This window comes from Sus scrofa, chromosome 6 (assembly GCF_000003025.6).
Source record: "Sus scrofa isolate TJ Tabasco breed Duroc chromosome 6, Sscrofa11.1, whole genome shotgun sequence".
NCBI classification, from domain to species: Eukaryota; Metazoa; Chordata; class Mammalia; order Artiodactyla; family Suidae; genus Sus; species Sus scrofa.
The window spans coordinates 150,145,790-150,165,496 of NC_010448.4; the positions used below are offsets into that span (position 1 = coordinate 150,145,790).

Sequence of the window (19,707 nt, forward strand, 5' to 3'; positions counted from 1 at the left end):
TAGATTTTGAACTGGCCGCCTCAGTCCTCACCTCTTCACTGCCCATTGGCTTTGAGAGGCAGTACAGAGTGATGGAACCACACAAGCTGCTCTGCCCCTAATTAACTGGGTAACTCGGAATTGGCCACATAACCTCGTTGAGTCATTGTTCCTCATTTGTAACTTAGAGATGATCTGCCACACGTTAGGATAAAGGTGGACAGAGATGCGGTGGGGAGGCTGGGAGGAGGGTGGCTTGTGGCCACAGAAATGAGTCCTGCAGGAGTTCTGACCTTCAAAAGCTTAGTAGGGGGAAAGTACCAAAGAAAACTAAAGCTATATAGGAGTTCCGTCATGGCTCAGTGGTTAACGAACCCGACTGGTATCCATGAGGATGCGGGTTCGATCCCTGGCCTTGCTCAGTGGGCTAAGGATCCAGCATTGCCGTGAGCTGCGCTATAGGTCATAGACGTGGCTGACATCCCAGTTTGCTATGGCTGTGGTATAGGCCAGCAGCTGTATCTCCCATGCCACCCCTAGCCTGTCACACATGGCCCTAGAAAGACAAAAGAGAGAAAACACACACACACACACAACTAAAGCTATATATACTCAAAACATCTAGCATATGATGAGCTCATGAAAGAGGCGGGACCTAACTGGGCATTCCTGATCCTGGGACAGGCCGTGAACAAATGAAAAGTTACATAATGCCAGGTATTACAGGGTTCTGAGTCAAAATTTAAAATGCTCTTGGAGGTTACAAAACTCCACTTTAAAGGGGAATTCTGTCCAAAGAGCTATTTTTCATGTTCTGTTGTCTTGCAAACAAAGTAGCATGTATCAATGCAGCATTTTGTTTTCCATTCCACTCACCTAACCACATGAAACATCCACCCACTTAAAGAAAACCCCCTCAGCTAAATTCCAAGATATCTGTACCGAGGAGCACAGGCCAAAGTGGAGAAGGCTGGGGTGGGTGGGCCTGGAAGTGGCATGAGGAGGGCAGGAAAGCCCCCTCCTTTCCTGCAGAGTGTTAAGTGAAACTCTAAGTGAAAGCTGCTCAGCCTCCGTGTTTAGAGAATCGAGGTGTCAGCTCCATCTTATTTCCGTAGCCTTGGAAAGATTAATTTTAGAAAAATTCAAGTCTCTGGGAACAATTAGAGGTCTCTATAGAGTTCTTTTTTTAATGAAATTTGACCCCAAGTATGCTGCAGAGTTATTTGAAGCTCCATGATCTGATATAGGAAGGGCTGAATTGTAACTCTAACCAAAGGCTGTGCGTGTGATTGCACTCCCTGAGGTGATGGTGAGTTTGTGTGGCCAGAGGCCCCCCTGCACCCTCTTGCTCAGGAGGAGCTTTGCTGCTTGGTGTCCAGCCTCGGAGAAGCAGATCACGCTTTGGCCAGAGGGACTTAACAAAGGGAGCCGTTCTCCTCCGCCTGCCCAGAAGATGCGTCACATTCATGGGCGGAGGAGCGTCAGGGGCAGGAATGCGTCCCCTCACAAAGAGAGCTGGGGTGGCCAGGTGTTTACAGATCACTTCCGTTCTCAGCACAGGCGTGGGGGCAGCTAGACTTGAGAGAGAATCCCGCTCCAATACTTGCTTGCTTTGTGGCGGGGGGTGGGGGTGGGGCGCTTTCAATTTGCTCAGCCTCAGTTTCCCTTCCTGGAAGATGGAGACGATGATAAATCTCTTGGGGTTAGGGGGAGACTGGCATGACGTGATCCAAGAACGTCAAGTGCTCCGAGCTCTGCCTGTCGCTCAGCAAGGTTCTGAGGTGGGAGGAAGAGGGGAGCAGGGGGAGAGGAGAGGCCGTGATGATGGAAAGACAGGCTATGGGGTCGCGGGGAGGGTTTGCATCCTCGCCCTTGTCTTCCCCAGGCTTTCCCTTGAAGCTGCAGGGCGTCTCCTGCCCGACAGCGTCTCGGAGGCGCCACCAGGGCGGCGCACTACTGACCTGAGGCATCGAGATCGGCAGCAGAATCCTCTGCCAGGACCCTTCTCTTTCTTTTCTTTTGTTTTCCACTAAGTTATATGGACATATAATACTGTCTTAGTTTTAGGTGTACAATACAATGATTTGATAGTTGCATATGCTGTGAAATGACCACCACAATAAGTTTAGTTAACATCCATTATGTCCACTCAGGTACAAATGTTTTCTTTTGAATGAGAATGTTTAAGATTTACTTTCTTTGCAACTTTCAAAAATACAATACAGTATTGTTAACTATAGTCACCACGTCACATGTTACATCCCCAGGACTCATTTATCTTATAACTGTGAGTTTGTACCATCTGACCGCCTTCACCCATTTTGCTCACCCCTCACCCCCCAAGCCCTGCCTCTGACAACCAGCAATCTGTTCTCTATGTCTAGGAGTTCTATTTTTTACAATAAGGATTTCACATATAAGTGATATCATAGAGTATTTGTCTTTATCTGACATATTTCACTTAGCATAAAGCCCTCGAGGTCCACCCATGTGATTATAAATGGCAAGATTTCCTTCTTTTTTGATAGCTGAACTCTGTCTCTCTCTATATATATATATAGTGAATATATATATATATATATATATACAGTGTGTGTATATATATATATGCACATATGCATGTGTTTGTGTGTGTGTGTGTGTGTATATATATATATATATATATCACATCTTGGGGGTTTTGTTTTTTTTTTTTTTTTTTGGTCTTTTTGTCTTTTTAGGGCTGCACCCATGGCATATGGAGGTTCCCAGGCTAGGGGTCTAACCGGAGCTGTAGCCACCGGCCTACGCAAGAGCCACAGCAGCGCGGGATCCGAGCCGGGTCTGCAACCTACACCACTGCTCACGGCAACGCCGGATCGTTAACCCACTGAGCGAGGCCAGGGATCAAACCTGCGTCCTCATGGATGCCAGTCGGGTTCACTAACCGCTGAATGGCGACAGGAACTCCTGTATCACATCTTCTCTATCCATTCATCCATCATCATCCAAAACAACAGGCTGTTTCAGAACCTCCTCTTTCTAACAAGGGTGACCCTCCCTTGCCGTGGGCAGAACCTTCCACGGCTCCCCACTGTCTGCCTCCTTAGCGGCCACTCTTAGCCTCCAGGACCATCCATGTTCATCCTTCTTCTCTGCTCCGATCAATGCTGCCCCCAAGTTCAAGTGCTTGTGGCCACAAAGGTCAGCAAGGCCCTTTGTGTCTGTGATCCTTCTGCAAGGAGAGTCTTTGCGGACGGAAACCCCGCCTGCCCTCCGCCTGCACCGGGGAAGGCCCTCTGGCCACCTTCATAGAACATGGTTATAGACAAACCAAGACCGGAGCAGGGTGATGACTTCAGAGTGAGCAGCAGTGCTCACAGAAAAGGATACGCGATACTTTCTGTCAGGCAAACGTCAGACTTCCTCTTTCTTGGCAGGTCTGATATTTCCCAGCCCTCGTCTCCATTTTATTTGCTGTTACCCATTTTCCATCCGGGGTTGCTGGGGGCTGCTCCTTATCCTTCTGTCCCTCCCAAATCCCCCAACTTCCCCCCAACTTTGTCCTCATCCTTGGTACACTTTTCTGATCTAGAGTTCATTGTCAAGCACATTGGAATTCCTAAAACAACCCCACTTGCACTGCTGAGGTGTCACAGATAACTTATTATTCTGATGTGTGTGGCGTTACAATCATAAAAAGCCAATTTCCTGCATGATTTATTGCATTGGGGGTGGGAGCCAGGTTGTTTACCATGTGAAGAAATAGTCCAGAAAAAGAATTGAAACTTTGAGGAGAATTTATGATCAAACCTCAAGGGACCCTAATTCAGAGTCAGGAGAGTATTCTGCTTGCATGGTTACTGATGTCTTCGGGCTCCTGAGGGCAAACTGCCCCCTTGTTCTGCCCACGGTTAGAAACCATCCCTAACTATCGGCTCCTAGTCAGTCCTTCCAATTAGCTCATCTTTGTCTTGAATCTGATTGGGGTGTCACAGATCATTTACAGGTGCTCCGGGTCCAGCTTTTCACAAAATGGATAATTATTTTTTATTTTATTTTATTTTTGCTCTTTAGGGCCGCACCCAAGGCACATGGAAGTTCCCAAGCTAGGGGTCTAATCAGAGCTATAGCCAGCCTAGGCCAGAACCACAGCAACATGGGATCCGAGCCATGTCTGAGACCTACACCACAGCTCACAGCAATGCCAGATCCTTGACCCACTGAGCGAGGCCAGGGATTGAACCTGCATCTTCATGGATACCAGTTGCATTCGTTTCTGCTGAGCCATGATGGGAACTCTCGGATTATAATTCTTTTACCATGATGGAGGTCTGACTAGATTTTAGGTCTTGGTATTTTGGAAGGAGCACTGTGCTGCTGTCAGAGCCCTGGGTTCGGTTCCTTCACTAATACGCGGTGAGGCCTTGCACAGAACAATTAATTTCTAAGCCTCATTTTCCTCATCTGCCAAGTGAGGGGGCTGGACCAGATGCTTCTTTTGGTGTCAATCACTGCAAATATTCCACGAAGACACACACAAGATTGGACTTTGGGAGTGTGTGCAGGCTTTTACTCTCCCTCCTTGGAGGGCTCTGTGCTCATGGACACCCTGGGAGAAAGGCAAGGATGAGTGCTACTTTTTTTTTTTTTTTTATGTTCCCTCTATTCTTATTCTAACTGCATTGAGACTCTGTTTTTTTACCCCTCTTTCTTTCAGAACGCTCCAATGAATTTTACAGACTTATTGGATGAAGAGTGCCTGAGAAACTGGCGGCCAGCCTTCCCTAAGATGGAGAAGACAGATGGTAGGCAGGCTCCTTGGTATTCCCTGGTCTAAAGTGAACACTTGGGCTGGAAAGGGATCCTTACCATAAATCCTGGAAATAGCTTAGGGGAAGCCTGCGGGAGACCGTCCCCGAACAGGCGGTGCTGGGAGACCCAGACCCTGTGTTTCTAGCATGATCAAGAGCAGGTGATGGGAATGACAGTGAAACCTTATGTCTATACTAGACTTGTATAATTCTTGGAGTGTTTCTCATCCCTTCCCAGCACCAAGAGGGGAGCAGGGTGATCTCACTCAATCAACTCATTGTGGAGATGAGGAACTTGAGGTCTAAGAAAGAGGCGCGGTATATGGAAAATGAGCCCCCATTCACACCTGTGTGATCCTTCAAGGCATTCACTTCTCTGCACCTCACTTCCCTCATCTGTCAGTTAGCTGTGCTGTGTAACAAGCCACTCAAAAATTTATTCATTTGAAGATATTTATTATTTCCCAAGAGATTCTGTGGGTTGGCTGGGCCATCGTTCCAGGCTGGGTTGGCCTGGCTGATCTCTGCTGGGCTCATTCATCTATGTGTGTGGTCTTCTGGGTGACTTGTCCTGATGGTTTAGAATGGACACGCTCACATGTCTGGTGGTTGACTCTATGTCCCCTGGAGCATTGGTAATGATTTGGCCATGTGTCTCTTACTGTCCAGCAGGCTAACTGGGGTTTGTTCACATGGTGGCAGAAGGGTTCCAAGCACAGCAAGACAAACCCCAATGTGCAGGCAGTTTTCAAGTCTCTCCATTTGTTGTTGATCCACTGGCCAAAGCAAGTCTCAAAGCCAGGCTTAGGGTCAATGTTGAAGGGAAGTATACAAGGCTGGGTTATACTTGTGGCTACTTTTGCAAACAGTCTGCCACACCTCATCTATAAGCAGATATTAATATTAAAAAAAAGGGGGGGAGTTCCCATTATGGCTCAGCAGTAATGAACCCAACTAGTATCCATGAGGATGCAGATTCGATCCCTGGCCTCCATCGAATCTGGGGATCCCGTGTTGCCATGAGCTGCAGCGGGGGTTGAAGATATGGCTTGGATCTGGCATTGCTGTGGCTGTGGTGTAGGCTGGCAGCTCCAGCTCCAATTCGACCCTAGCCAGGGAATTTTCATATGCCGTGGATGTGGCCCTAAAAAAAAAATTTACTTCACAGAGTTGGTAAAGGACTAAGTGAGATAATGCATGTAAGGCTGTTGAGTAATAACTCTCCGAATGTCCTAATAAATGTTCCCCTCTTCCCCTCCCCAGGAAACTTGCCAAACGTCATAGACTAGACCCTAATCCCCTGACTGCTAATGAAATGCTTTTTCCAGATCGCCAAATGTCGGGAAACAGGGGCGCCTATATGGCCCCTCTCTGGTGCAGGACTAAAGGACCAGACAGCCACGCCAGCCCTGCCTCTTCTTTCTTTCTAAATGCAGTTACCATATATTTCGAAAGTCTGCCTCTCTCCCCAGAGAGCTGCCTTTTCAGCGCATCCCTGGAAACGGTCCCACAGAATACCAGCTAATTCCCTTAGTGCCCCGGGGGCCTGTCATCCCTGCCTGCCTCATTTGTCCCCGCTCAGCATCCTCTGCAAGGCTGCTTGCTCTCCACGTGATTACCCACAAGAAGCTGAGAACGGCACCCCTCTCTTCAGGCACACACGTCTCACAGCATAAAGGCAGAAGAGGGAAAAGACAGCCTCCGCTGTCTTGGCCTTTTGAAGAGGCTCATTTAATTCCCATTCTTTCCGGTTGTATTTTTGGCCCCTTTCTCTCTAGTTTCTGTTTTTCCCATTTCCTTCCAAAACGGCGTGGAGGCTCTGGACATGGTTTTCTCACTTTAAATGCCTCTGATGGGTTTGCTCACCTGCCCCCCACTCTACTTTGTCCCTCAGCATAACGCCGCCGCCACCTCCCCGCTTCCCTTGTATCCTCCTAATCCCCTTTCTTGTGTCTGTATGTAACTCTTAGTTATGACACTCTTTGCAGGTCCTTTCCAGGGGCCTCGTGAGCTCGTGTGCTTTCAGACAGAGACTCTGTAGGGAATTCTAGCTAGCTCTGAGCCTCGGATGGCCTCCTTTTGCTTCTCCCCTGACTCATCTCCCCAGTTTCTCCAGAAATATTTTCTTGGACTCTCACTCCCTCTTGAGGCTGTTGCCCTCACAGTTACATATTCCCAGAAAGCACATTCTCAGCGAATCCCCTCCTGCCCCGTCTAGAACCAGCCCATCCTCGCCTCTGGGCCCCTTTGCTGAGTACCTGTGCCTTGTTCTCTCCTGTCCCAGTGCTAACAAGCACAACAACTCTCTGAGCTGGGTATTGTTATCCCCACATTACAAATGGCAAGATTAAGGCATAGGGAATGTAAGCAATTTGCTCAGAGTCATAGAGGTAGGAGAGGACAGAGGCAGCAGTCAAATCCAGCCAGTATGGCAGTGGGTTTCTGCTCATTTTGAGCAGAAACAGTCGTCGTAATTAATTCTTGCCCTGACTCAGTGCCTGGAATTCTGAGCTCCTGCATACCTATCACCAGGTGGAATTGAAAGGAGCAGAACTTAACGTGAGCTTAGATCCCTTAGCACATCAGATCAAGCTCCCTCTTCACGGTTCAGCATTTGTCTTGTACTGGCAGAAAGAACGCAGAATGGTGAGTGGCAGGCAGAGAAGCACAATGTGTGTGTGTGTGTGTGTGTGTGTGTGTGTGAGATATATCCCATAATGCTAGCTTAGAAAAGCACCTATTAAGCCCGTCGTCCTGGGTAACTGCTCAGTCTCGCAGACTTATTTTGGTTCACCTCAGTCTCCCTTGTGGAAGATTTTGCCTTTGAATTCACTGTTTTTCATTTGATGCTATTATTGTATTTGTGCTCTGGACCTGCTCCCAGAGGCCGATGGGCAAATCAGTGCATTTCTACTGAATTGAGGCAATAAGCAGATAAATAATGCAGTCTCTCCTTTAGAGAGTTCTTTGCCTTCTGGGTCATAAATCTGCTCCCTGTTTAACTTTAGACGAATATCTCCTCTCTGACTTGGCTTGTCCCTATAATCCAGGAGGCTGCTGAGTGGACCAGGCCCAAGAATATAGCGCATTTCACCTGGGAAAATGAACAGAGAGCAAGTGCTGTCATTTACTGAGGACTACGAGTGTAGTTTCTTTGAGGGGAAGTAGGTTGGTAAAAACTCATGTGAGTGAGTGGGAACTTATTTGGAGTTTTTTGGGTGCTGGAGGAGTATTTACTCCTTATCTGCCTTGAGTCCAGATATTTGCACAGAAACTCTGAAACCCAACTTGGACCAACCCTGTGGATCAGCACCAAAAACCCTCTGATGTCTCCCATTACCTAGAGAGCAAGGTCAAATCTTTTTGCGCGCATACACATGGCTCCCTGATCTGGCTCTTACTGCCCCTTCTAATTCTTTCTCTACTCCTCACCTTTCTCTTCTACCCTTTAAGTTCTAGCCATATCAACAGCATTTAGAGAAGAACCCGGAATGACTGTGCAATTTTGCACCTCAGTGCATCTGCACATTCTTGGACATATATCTAATCTGTCCTGGCTGTTTATGGCTGTGTAACAAACCACCCCAAAACTTGGTGGCTTAACACAAGCATGTGTCATTAACACAGGTGGAGCTAGGTGTTCTCATTTGGAGTCCTTCCAGTCATTGAAGTCAGATGGTGGCTGAGGCAGAGTCATCTGAAGGTCCTTCTATTCATGCCTGGTACCTGGGCTAGGAGCTGGAACAGCTCAGGCTGGCTAGGGATCTCTCTCTATTGCTCCACATGTCCTCTCTGTGGGGCTTCTTGGGCTTCCTCACAGCATGGCAGTCCCCAGGGAGGTTGGATCCCTTCCTTGGTCCCTGGCTTCCCACTGAGTGTGCATTGGATAAGCCCCAGGTGGAACTTAACAGGCTTCTTATGACCTAACCTTGAAATTCTCACAGTGTCAACTCTGCCATTTTCTTTTGGTCAAAGCAGTCACAGTCCTGCCCAAAGATTTAAAAGTGTGGAAACATGGAGCCCAGCGCTCAATATGGGGGGTTCCCTTGCCCATCTAGAGAAGGCAGGAATTGATAATGGCCATTTTGGAGATAAACAACTACCATGTTTTTTATCTGCTTGTTCTCCTAGCAAATTGCTATTTATTCATTTAACACCCAGTTATATGTCACTCTTATGAGGTCATCCCTCTCCGCTACAGGCAGATAAGCTTCTAAGTCCAATAAAATTATTCTGGAGAAACTAGGAAAATAAGTTGCTAAAGAAGACGTCCTTCAGCAGGTGTCTGTTCCCATCCATGTCACATGGCTTTGTACTTGGTATTTCACTTACTGGACCATACGTGTGTGTGTGTGTATGTGTGTGTGTGTGCGCGCTTTTTAGGGCCGCAGTCGTGGCCCATGGAGGTTCCCAGGCTAGGGATTGAATCGGAGCTACAGTTGCCGGCTTACACCACAGCCACAGCAACAACGCTAGATCCAAACCGCATCTGTGATCTACACCACAGCTCACGGCAATGCCGGATCCACAACCCACTGAGCGAGGACAGGGCTCGAACCTGCCACCTCATGGTTCCTAGTCGGGACTTGTTTCTGCTGCACCATGACAGGAACTCCTGATCATATTTTTTTCGAGGAAAGGGCTACACCTAATTCATCTCTGTAGCCTTAGGATCTATCTTAGCAATCCACATGGGTGCTCAATAAATAGTGGTTGACAGAAGTGAATTGAATCACTGTTATTTTGTCATTTTGCCCCCAGGGCCTATTATTCTCAGACTCAGGCAAAGAGTCAGATACAAAGTCAGATACAAAGGATCTGAGGACCCCCCTCCTGTGTACCCAGCAAATCAACTTCTCTGAGGGGGCTTCAGTTCTCTATAATTTGGGCTTCCACGAAGACAGTAACTACAATATTGAGTGTGTATTGAGTGTTTATCATGTGCTAGGCCTTGTTCTAAGCACTTTATCTGTATTAATCAGTCCTCGCAGTTTTATCTTACCTATTATTATAGCCTTTTTATAGATAATGAAACACAGGGAGGCTAAGTAATTTCCCCAAGGTCACAGAGCTGAGATATAGACCAGGCTCCAGAGTCCGCCTTGTGGCCTCTGTGCTGTCCACTGTGTTCTCTCCTGAGCTCAGCGTTTTAATGGAATGTTTAGAAGTATGTCACAGAGATAATAAGGGGGGGGGGTCACATGAGGAACATCAAAGGACAAAGACCATTTAACCTGAGGAACAAGCTACTTTGAGACAAACCCCTATGGATACAAATAATCCAAGGACTGACTTGTTCTCAGCATCCTCTCTTGGAGTCGAGATCAGTGGTGCGATGGAGAACTTTCTCATCATGATATCCTGATACTTTGGGTTGCCCTGAATAAACCTGAGTCCCACATCTCTTGGAGAATGTATGCCAGTGCCCCCCCCCCCCTTTTCTTTTTAGGGCTGCACCTGCGGCATACAGAGATTCCCAGGCTAGGGGTCGAATCTGAGCTGTAGCTGCCAGCCAGCCACAGCCACAGCAATGCCATATTCGAGCCGCGCCTGCGACCTACACCACAGCTCACAGGAACGCCAGAGCCTTAACCCACGCAGCGAGGCCAGGGATCGAACCTGCATCCTCATGGATGCTAATCCGCTGAGCCACCACGGGAACTCCCCAGGGCCCTTCTTGACACTAATTGTCCCATTTTCCTCTTGTCCATTTTTACCAGTTTGTGAAAAATGCAGTGTTTCCTTACCTGGCAGGAGTTTTTGAAAGCGAAATGTGTTCGTTAAGCACTGAGCAGTTTTCAGGTGGACAAGAGCACAGGCTGTGCATGATCACATGTTCCAACTCTCTCTGAGCTTCACATACCTGGAGGCTCAGCCATCCAAGGAAGCCTAAATAATGCAGAAGGCATGACTCCTTGATATCTCAGGCTTTAGCAAGATTTACCACCACCTATTTGAATAATGGAAGGTTCTTTTAAACTATCGAGACAATTGTGTATCTCATCCTTTGAAAACTTCCATATTCATAATTGCCGATTCGTACCCTGACCTGGCAAATTCCTGGTCACTTCAGTTCGGCAAGTACATGACGCAAACCCAGCAGAACAGTGTGAGACTCTTTTATGTTGCTGCTCCGGAGGCAGATTCCACACTAGTAACTGAGATGACATCCTGCAAATTGGAACCTATTCCCTCTACCTATTTCCTTGCAGACACTGGCTAAGTACACACTGATTTAATAACAGAGCTTCTCAGCACAGCCCAAAAGGCTGGGAGCATCTCCGCGTAAGTTAGAGAGGCGGAACATTTAGGAGAAGGCCCATGCCAGAGCGTTAAGTCAAAATCCCCCACATCAGGCCTCGCTGCCCTGCAGTGCTCATTAACGTTGTGCTTCTTCTTCACTTGTCTCGTGTCTCCCAGCCAAAGACCAGTCCTCTCAGAGGGAAGAAGAGAAAGAGCCTCCAAAGGGCCACCCTTACTCCGTGGAGACCCCCTACGGCTTCCACTTAGACCTGGACTTCCTCAAGTACGTGGATGACATCGAGAAGGGCAACACCATCAAGAGGATTCCCATCCACAGAAGGGCCAAGCAGGCCAAGTTTAGCACTTTGCCCCGAAACTTCAGCCTTCCCGACAGCGGGGCTCGCCCCCATGCTGCTCTTTCCCACCCAAACTGGTCCCCAGCCGTGCCGAGGAAGGCGTCGCCCGGGCCAGAGGCGCGAGCCCACTCGCTGCTGCTCAGCGAGCCCCCCGCCGCCGCCAGCGGGGGTGACGTGAGCTACCGTCGGAAGGTCCTGCTGGCGGAGACCGCCAGGCAGGTGGAGGCCGCTGCGCCCCCGGAGTTGGAGCTCGTCTCCGGGAGCGCACGGCCCCAGCTTCTGAGAGCATCCAGCATGCCAGCCACACTGCTGCCAAACAGGGCCTCGGAGGACCCAAGCCTAAACTCAGGTTCCCCCGTCCCCCTGGCCCTCCCCCCACTTCAGGGTGAAGGTGGGGTCTGCGACGGCGCCTTTGGCCCCGCGGAAGGATTTTTGGCCAGTTTCCACAGCTCCACCCCGGGAACAGCACCGCAACCAGAAGTCCGAGAGTTGGGAGACCTGGTGCCCGGGATTCCGGAACGGATCCAGGAGGCGGCTGAGCCTCCAGAGGGCGAAGGAGAGGCTCTAAATCACCTCTCTCTCCCAAGTCCTCTTTTCTCACCCCCGAACGTCTTGGTGGTCCTAGAAGATGCAGAGGAGCAACACGAAGGCGGAGAAGCGGAGGCGGGGGTCACGACCTCTGGCTCCCCCACGCCAAGCCCCCCACCTCTGCCATCACCCATCCCTGAGAATGAGCTTTCCCTGGACGAAATCGAGCTCAACATCAGCGAGATCCCCCCACCGCCACCTGTGGAGGTGGATGTGAGAAGCATCGGCATCCGGGTCACGGAGGAAAGCCTGGGCCTCGCCTCTGTGGACCCTGGCAGCATCCCCAGCCTGAAGCAGCAGCTCTCCGACCTGGAGAGTGAATTGTCCGAAAGAACTGAAGAACTGGCCCAGGTCAGAGCTGCCCTCCAGCGGCAGGAGGAGGAAATCCAGGCCAGAGGGCAGAGGATTCAAGAGCTAGAGCGTACTGTAGCTCAACTGGCAGAAAAGCTGAGCCGCAGGAATACCAAAGAAGCTCAGGGCCAGACGGATGCCATGGTCAACACTGACCCTCTGCACGGACTCTTGACCAGGGAGTCGTGTGACAAGAGCATTGGGGTCAACCTTATGGGCAGCATGGGATCTGAAAGCTGGGGAGCCAGGGGAGAGGGGAATGGCTTCTTATGGTGGCAGGACAGCCACAAAGGGGGAGATCGGAGCCCAGCAGAACTTGTGCCACCACCCCAGCTGTCACTGCCACAGGGCCCTGAGGTGGGCCTCCCCCCCTCTTTACATAGCTGCCTCTCCACTGAGCTCAGGATCGAAGAAGGAGGCGCTGAGCAGGAGGGAGGCCCTCAGGTGGAAGCAGAGAGTCTGGTCAGGGGAGCAGGAGGCTCTCCAGGGAGCAGCAAGAGACAGGCTCCCCCAGAGGGGAGGGGGGAGGCCGGCTCAGAGCTGCCAGGGAAAGAGCGCCCAGGAAGGCCACCAAGCTCACCCACCGATGCCACTATTGGGCAGTACGTGAAGAAGATCCAGGAGCTCCTGCAGGAACAGTGGAGTTGCCTGGAGCATGGGTACCCAGAGCTGGCCCGTGCCATCAAGCAGCCGGCCTCCAAGCTCAGCAGCATCCAGAGCCAGCTACAGAGCTCCCTCAACCTGCTGCTCTCGGCCTATTCAGCCCAGGCTCCACCCCAGAAGGAGCCCCCAGGCCCCTCTTCCTCCCCACCGATGGGTAAATACTGGTGCCTGAGACAGGGAACCATTTCTCCTTTACTTGATGAGTCAAAAGGGAAAAGGGTCTTAATTGCATGCATATGTTTTGTTTTTTAAGATTTAAGCATCCCCAGGAACTCACCTCCCCAGGGAATAAAAACTGATCTCTGTTACAGTGGAGGCTTGGGACCCCTGCTCTTGTATTTGCTCTAATGTTTGCATCGACAGCAGGGCCACCATGTACAGCTGCACTGACAGCACCAGGCACAAAGATGTCAGAGGGTAAATAGGAGCTGAAACCCAGCCCACACTTGCCAGGCCTGTCCAGAAGGGTGCCTCTTTCTCATTTGCATTGTGCAGAGGCAATGTCTAGGGCCAAGAATGGCCCTGGCTGTGAATGCTTTAAACCTCTGCCTTCCTTAATTGTTTCGTCTGCTCTTGCATTCCTGTGGTTCTCCCCGGGTCTTGTACATTAGAGCTTTTCTGTAGCCTGGTTTTGGAGGAACACTATATTTAGATCTGAAATATTTTATGGAATATTTTCTGTGTGTGTGTGTTTAAGAAAGAGAGAGACTGTGTGATACATTTGGAAGTCGACCCTTTGGCTAAGTGGCACTTCCTCTTGTAAGAGATTGCACACTCTCCTCTTTCGAGTTAAGTGGAACCATATTTTGCTTTGCTCACGGGCAGCAACGTGTGAGTCTGCTTTTTGCTGCGGATCACAGATTGGCTGCTTCTCATTATTTTGGCGCTAGTTCTAGTCTTGCCCATTGTGAATTGCCTCCTGTACCTCTGAGCTCAGCAAAAGAAGACTTGTGCTCTTGCTCATGTGTTTTCCCTGCCCACCCCACATCACAAGTGTCAACTGTCTGGTGAGCCAGGAAGGACCCCTGAGCTGCCCTGGAGCAGAGGTGGGTGCTGGGCCAGGGGCTGGGAGATCCGTTCTCCTGCTCAGCTATTCACAGAGCCAACCTGAGCCTTAGCTGTCCCCAGACTAAGAGAGGGACAACAATGGCACCCACGCCGCATGGTTCACTAACTCTCCAATAATTCTCCTCCGTCATCACCATGTCAAGGGTTTGTGAATGAGAATGATTTGGCAAACATGGGCCAGAAGGCTGGGGCCCCCTCAGAGACCCTCAGAATATTTGATTAACATTATCTAGTTCCCTTTGTACCTCTTCACACACCTGCAACCTCTGTCCCCTCAAAGCAAGAGGTGCAGCTCTGCTGCGTTCTGGGGCATCCCCAAGATCATTCTAACCTGTGATGTTGTGTCTGCCTAGAGATCTCCCCGTCGACCAGCCTTAAATCCATAATGAAAAAGAAAGACTATGGCTTCCGTGCAGGAGGTAATGGGACCAAAAAGAACCTTCAGTTTGTTGGGGTTAACGGTGGGTAAGCATCGCTCGTGAAGCCCAGACTGCCTCCACACTACCTATCCCGCTGCTGTCCTGAGCACTCTCTTTTCCTAGGGGGAAGCATCTGGTTTTCATTCTCCTTCAAGGGACTTCATCTCAATGGCCCTGTAAACCAACTCCCTCTCGGGTTTGCATGTGTTTGGCGCCTTGCCAGCTGTGGTAGTCTGTTGGATCCTGTGCTTTTACTATGTCTTGGCTTTGGTGTCCCCCCCCCCCGCCCCCGCCTCGGGGGCCAGGATTCAAGGTGCCTTCTGGGAGTTTGGGGGCACACGAGCCCTTTAAGGAAGATATTTAATCTTAATACTGAATCTAGGACAAACTCTGAATTGGTTGCATTTCAAATTTCATCCTTTTACGAACTTATGGCAAACCAAACCCACATTTTTTTTTAGGATAAAGAAAAACAACTGATGTCTGTTGACTCAGAACATGAACCAGACCTTATACAGTCTAGAGAGTAAACCATTGGATTTAGAATACTTTCTAAATCAGTCATTCAACAAACATTTATTAAATACCCATGATGTGTAAGGTGGTAGGGATTAAGAAAAAAAAAAAAGTTAAATCATGGTCCCTGCCTTTAACTCCCTGTTAGGACATGGACAGAGATGAGACAGAAGTAAAGAGAGAATACTGACAGGCTGAGATGAACTCTAGGTGAGAAGAAAGCAGAGGATGCTGGGAAAGGCCAAAAGCGGGGCACCTGGCCCAGCCAGGGGTGGGGCCGGGAGGCTGCCTGGAAGGTTGGAACCCCGGCTAATTTGGGTCAGATCAGAAGGAAGACACTAGATTCAGACAAGAGTGGCATCTCTGTTGTTGCAGGGAAACGTCAGAAAGGATGAGATGGAATATCACAGGAGGGTTGCTGTTCCTGCTGCAGCCCAAGGAAAAACCACTTTGTTCTGAGCTATCACTAGTTTGTGTCCAGAAAGGAACATCAGCCTAACTCCAAAGTCTAAAGCAGGTCCTACCTCTCCCCTGCATAAACACCGGCACAAAGGCCAGCTTTGTACCAAAACCTCGAAGTCCATCTCGTGACTACAGCCTGCCTCATCCCTACCACTGGCTCCCCGCCTTTCTTCCTGCAGACATGCCAAGTCAGGCTGATCTTGGGGCCTTTTCATTTGCTTGTCCCTCCATTGAAAGTGCTCCTCTCCCAGATAGCCCTCAGTCCGTGCCACTCTGCTGCAGGGGTCCTCAACCTTGTCTGCACCTTGGAAACCCTAGAGGAGCCCTAAAAAATACTGATGCCTGGTGCTCTCCCTGAAGACTCCAGTTTAATTAGTCTCAGGTACAGTACAGGTATTGAATTTGAATACCCTTAGGTGGTTCTAACATGCAGCCAACGTTGAAAAAGTCTGTTCTAATTAAAGTAGGCCCACCACCCATCATGCTATCCCATGGCCAATTATTTTAGTCATCGTTCTTTTTTTGCCTTCTAGGGCCGCATCCATGGTATATGGAAGTTCCCAGACTAGGGGTTGAATTGGAGCTACAGCTGCTGGCCTACACCACAAGCACAGGAACGTGGGATCCAAGCTGTGTCTGTGACCGACACCACAGCTCACAATAACGCTAGATCCCCGACCCACTAAGTGAAGCTAGGGATCTAACCCGCATCCTCATGGATAGTAGTTGGATTTGTTTCCACCGAGCCATGACAAGAACTCGCTTAGTCATTGTTCTTATCATTATCTGAATATATTGCTTCTGTGTTTATTTTCTGCATTTCCCTACTTAGAGTATAAGCTCAGTTAGGACAGGAACTTTGGTTATAGCATTTAGAACAGTGCCTGGCACATAGTAGGTGCTCAGTAAATTTCTGTTGAATGAATGAACTTCTAGGTGGAGTTTTTATGGAAGCAATTCTAAGACAGTAACTGAATTTAACATGTCCCCACTTTCCTAATCACTAAAGCAAAAAGTTGTTCCAAGCTCAGTAGAGGAAGAAATATCTGGACTTTGAACAAGAAATAATGTGAGCATCCCAGGGAGCAGGCTGGGTCTGCAAATCCACTGAACACAGGGGCCTTACATGGGGACCGCCACTCAGAGAAAGGGCATAAGAGGGTTCAGTAGAAGCCATGGCTACTGATCTCCCCTGGTCTCTGTGGCAATGTCCCATGGGCCCAGAACTTGAAATCTTCATTTTAACTGGAGCATCCTCCATCAGGGGTCTCCTGTTGACCACGGCCAGAGGGATCAATAAATCTTACAGAACTTTCCTCCATGGACCCTGGTCTACCACCTTAGTAGAGGCACATAGATTGAACCAGAATCTGCTGGGGAGGAAAGGTCATGAGTCAAGGCACCCATGCCCTCGCTTTTGCTCTTCGAAGCCATGGTCGAAACAGCAATTGAGAAAGGCAGGTGCTAGGTTCACATACCCCATGGAAACTTGTTAGGTATAAACTGGGTTAGAACAGGGGGGCCCAAGGGAGGTCTCCCAGTCCCCCAGAGACTTGATTTGTCGGACAATTCAGACAACTCAGGGTAGGGTGGGGAGGTCTGCCTAGATCTGGGTCCCTCTCCCTGGACAGGACATTAGCATTTCAGGATCAGATGCTTTCATGAGAGAACGTGAGATTGCCTGTCTGCATCATCTACATGCATTGGCCAATTAGGCCACCGTCTTTTTGTGTATTCATCACCAAGAGTTGAGTTAATGACCTTTTCTCCCCAAATGGCCTCCAGGGTCAGAGTCTGAGCTCTTAAACGCAAGTGTCTCTGACAGTAAGGACTCAGGGAATCCCTTTGCTCAGGCCTGGGGTGTAGAGAGTGGGAGATGTGGTTAGCAAGCAGGGAAGTGCTCTCTAAAGCCCACCTAGTTCTCGTTTGTGTTGACACGGGCACTGGGCAGGAAGCACAGGACGAGTGACCTTGTCTCCTTCCTCAGCTACGAGACGACCTCGAGTGAGGAGACCAGTGGTGAAGACAGCTCCCCGGAGGATCTGTCCGACAGTGAGGCCGAGAAGACATGTGATGGCCCAGAGCACAGGCGGGGCAAGGATGCCCACCTCAGCGGCAAGGCGGGGCAGGCTGTCGCTGAGGGCACCTGCCACACAGGCCAGGAAAGTGGGCCTGGGGACGAGCTCTCCCATCCCAAGGCTGAGAGGTACGTCAGATGGGTACAGACAGGGCACTTGATCCTCTGAGAAAGGGCAGGAGCCTTGACTCACCCTTCTATCCAGTCACGTGTTGATTTGTTCATTCATGTATCCATCCAGCTACCAATACTCATTGAGTTGCTAATCTGCACCGGGTACTGGTTGAACAAAACAGGTCTAACTCCTGCCTTCGTGGGATGTATGTCAGAGACAGAGCTCGGCATACGAAGCTAATCTGGTCCTGGCACTGCAAAGGGCTTTAGGTGTTCTCCCTTGATGTAACCCTTCTCACAACCTGTAAGGTAGAAATTATTCTAAGCCCCACTTTACAGATGCGGAAACAGAGGCTTAGAGAAGTTAAGTGACACAGTTCGCGGCATGGGTGTTTGACCCAGGTCTTTTCGGCGTCTGTCACGTGTTCTTCTCCCTCTCCCACTGACTGTGCTGTCATAACCCTGTCTTTTAAAATTATGGGAGGCCACGTGGCATGATGACAAGAGTACTGCCTTTGGAGTCAGACATCCTTGGATTCAAATCCTACGGCCGCCACTGTGTGACTTTAGATAAGGTACTTAAGCGTGGGGTCCCCTCGGTATCCTCATCTGTAAAGTGGGGAAGTAGCAGGCGGAAAGGTTTGATCTGAGGCCTGGATGAGAAAACGTATGTGAAGTGTGTACTGCAGTGCCCGCCACAGGGTAGGCTCTCCATAAATGGGATAAATGAGAAGAGCAGGTACCATTATCATTATCAGCATCCCCAGCCCAGTTGCTGAAGGAGTGATGAGCAGTGAAGGGTGGCTGGTTGTCCAGCAGGCCTGCAAGGCTACTCCAACCTAGCAGCCCCGTAAGGAGGGGATGAGAGCAGAGCTTCTTGGTGGCCAGAGCCACGGATCCCCAACCTAGGCCTCTCAGCACTGAGTGTGCCCTTGTACCAGCGCAGGCGGAGTGTGTGTCATTGAGAGAGCCCCAGCTTAAGTGATTGCCATTTTATTGATTCTGTTGGCACTTGGGTATCCTTCATAGAAGAATAACCTGAAGAAATCTGTTGCTATGGATTGGGTCCTTCGGGTTTTTCAAGTCATTCAGGCAGAAAATGCTTGTTTCGAAGTCAGAAAGAGAACACTCCCTTTCCCAACATGTCAGGAATGGCAGCTGGTCCCGTGGCCTCCAAAACGCTTTGGTGCCTTGCTCCCGTCTCTTGAAAACTGCAGGATCCAAAGGGCAGTGTGCTTGACTCACGGTCCAGAGGGTTTGGAAGCCAAGCCTCCTTTTGGGGAGGCTATATTCGCCCTGTCTTTCTGAGGAGTGCCCCCTGACCCTGGGAAGTTGCCCAGTTTGGGTGTTCGAGTTGCTGAGAAGTGAAAGATGAAAGTCAAGGTCAGGGACATTTTGTCCAGATGGGGACTCATATGTGTATATGTTTTTTTCCTTTAGATATCAACCCTCAGAAGAATTCCTTAATGCATGCCGGGCACTGAGCCAACATCTGCCAGAAACTGGGACAACCCCTGACCAGCTCTTGGTACTGTGATTTTTCATCAGCATGTAAAGATCTCTGTACTGTTTAAGCTGTTAGTTCCAACTGGTGACTTGGGTCCCGTGCCCGAGGCAGCCGTGTGGGTGTTCTCTCTGGGATCCTGCTCCACTGAGGGCTCTCTCTTTGCCCAAACTCTGCTGCCCAGTATGATGGATTGTGCTGAGGCCTGGTGCTCGAGGCATTTACCAAGTAAGCTATTAACACCCTGAATGTGTCAAAGGATCACTTGTGGCTTAGGCTCAAAATTGCTTTGCAATTTGAAAGAACCGTGGATAGAGTGGAAGAGAGCAGGTGGAATGGGAACTGCAGGTTCTATTCCTAGGGCCACTCTTTGTGAGATATGGGGAAAGTCAGTTCCGTGCTCAGGGCCTCAGTTTCCTCATTAGTAAAATGAAGGTGGTGGACAGCATGTCTCCATTATCCTCGAGCTGTGACATTTAATTCTGCAGTTTTTACTGTTTTCCTTGAAGTGTGCCTATGGGTTGAGAGACCAAAAGCAAGAAAATACATCTGTTTGCTCCTTAGCGCCTTCGTG

The 19,707-nt window shown here is 49.6% G+C and overlaps 1 protein-coding gene across 8 annotated transcripts in view; it reads left to right on the forward strand.

Moving 5' to 3' along the window:
- The window catches only part of KANK4 (KN motif and ankyrin repeat domains 4), a 79,040-nt gene that overhangs the window by 39,162 nt on the left and 20,171 nt on the right, over nt 1–19,707 (forward strand). For 6 of the 8 annotated variants that reach the window (XM_013988888.2, XM_013988891.2, XM_003127954.4 and 3 more), the window contains 5 exons: nt 4,679–4,766; nt 11,193–13,127; nt 14,395–14,506; nt 17,426–17,644; nt 19,070–19,157. In XM_013988888.2, coding sequence (XP_013844342.2) covers nt 4,679–4,766; nt 11,193–13,127; nt 14,395–14,506; nt 17,426–17,644; nt 19,070–19,157 — 2,442 coding nt within the window. The remainder of the gene's footprint in view (nt 1–4,678; nt 4,767–11,192; nt 13,128–14,394; nt 14,507–17,425; nt 17,645–19,069; nt 19,158–19,707) is intronic. The other 2 variants (XM_021096555.1, XM_021096556.1) reach the window with 1 other exon arrangement.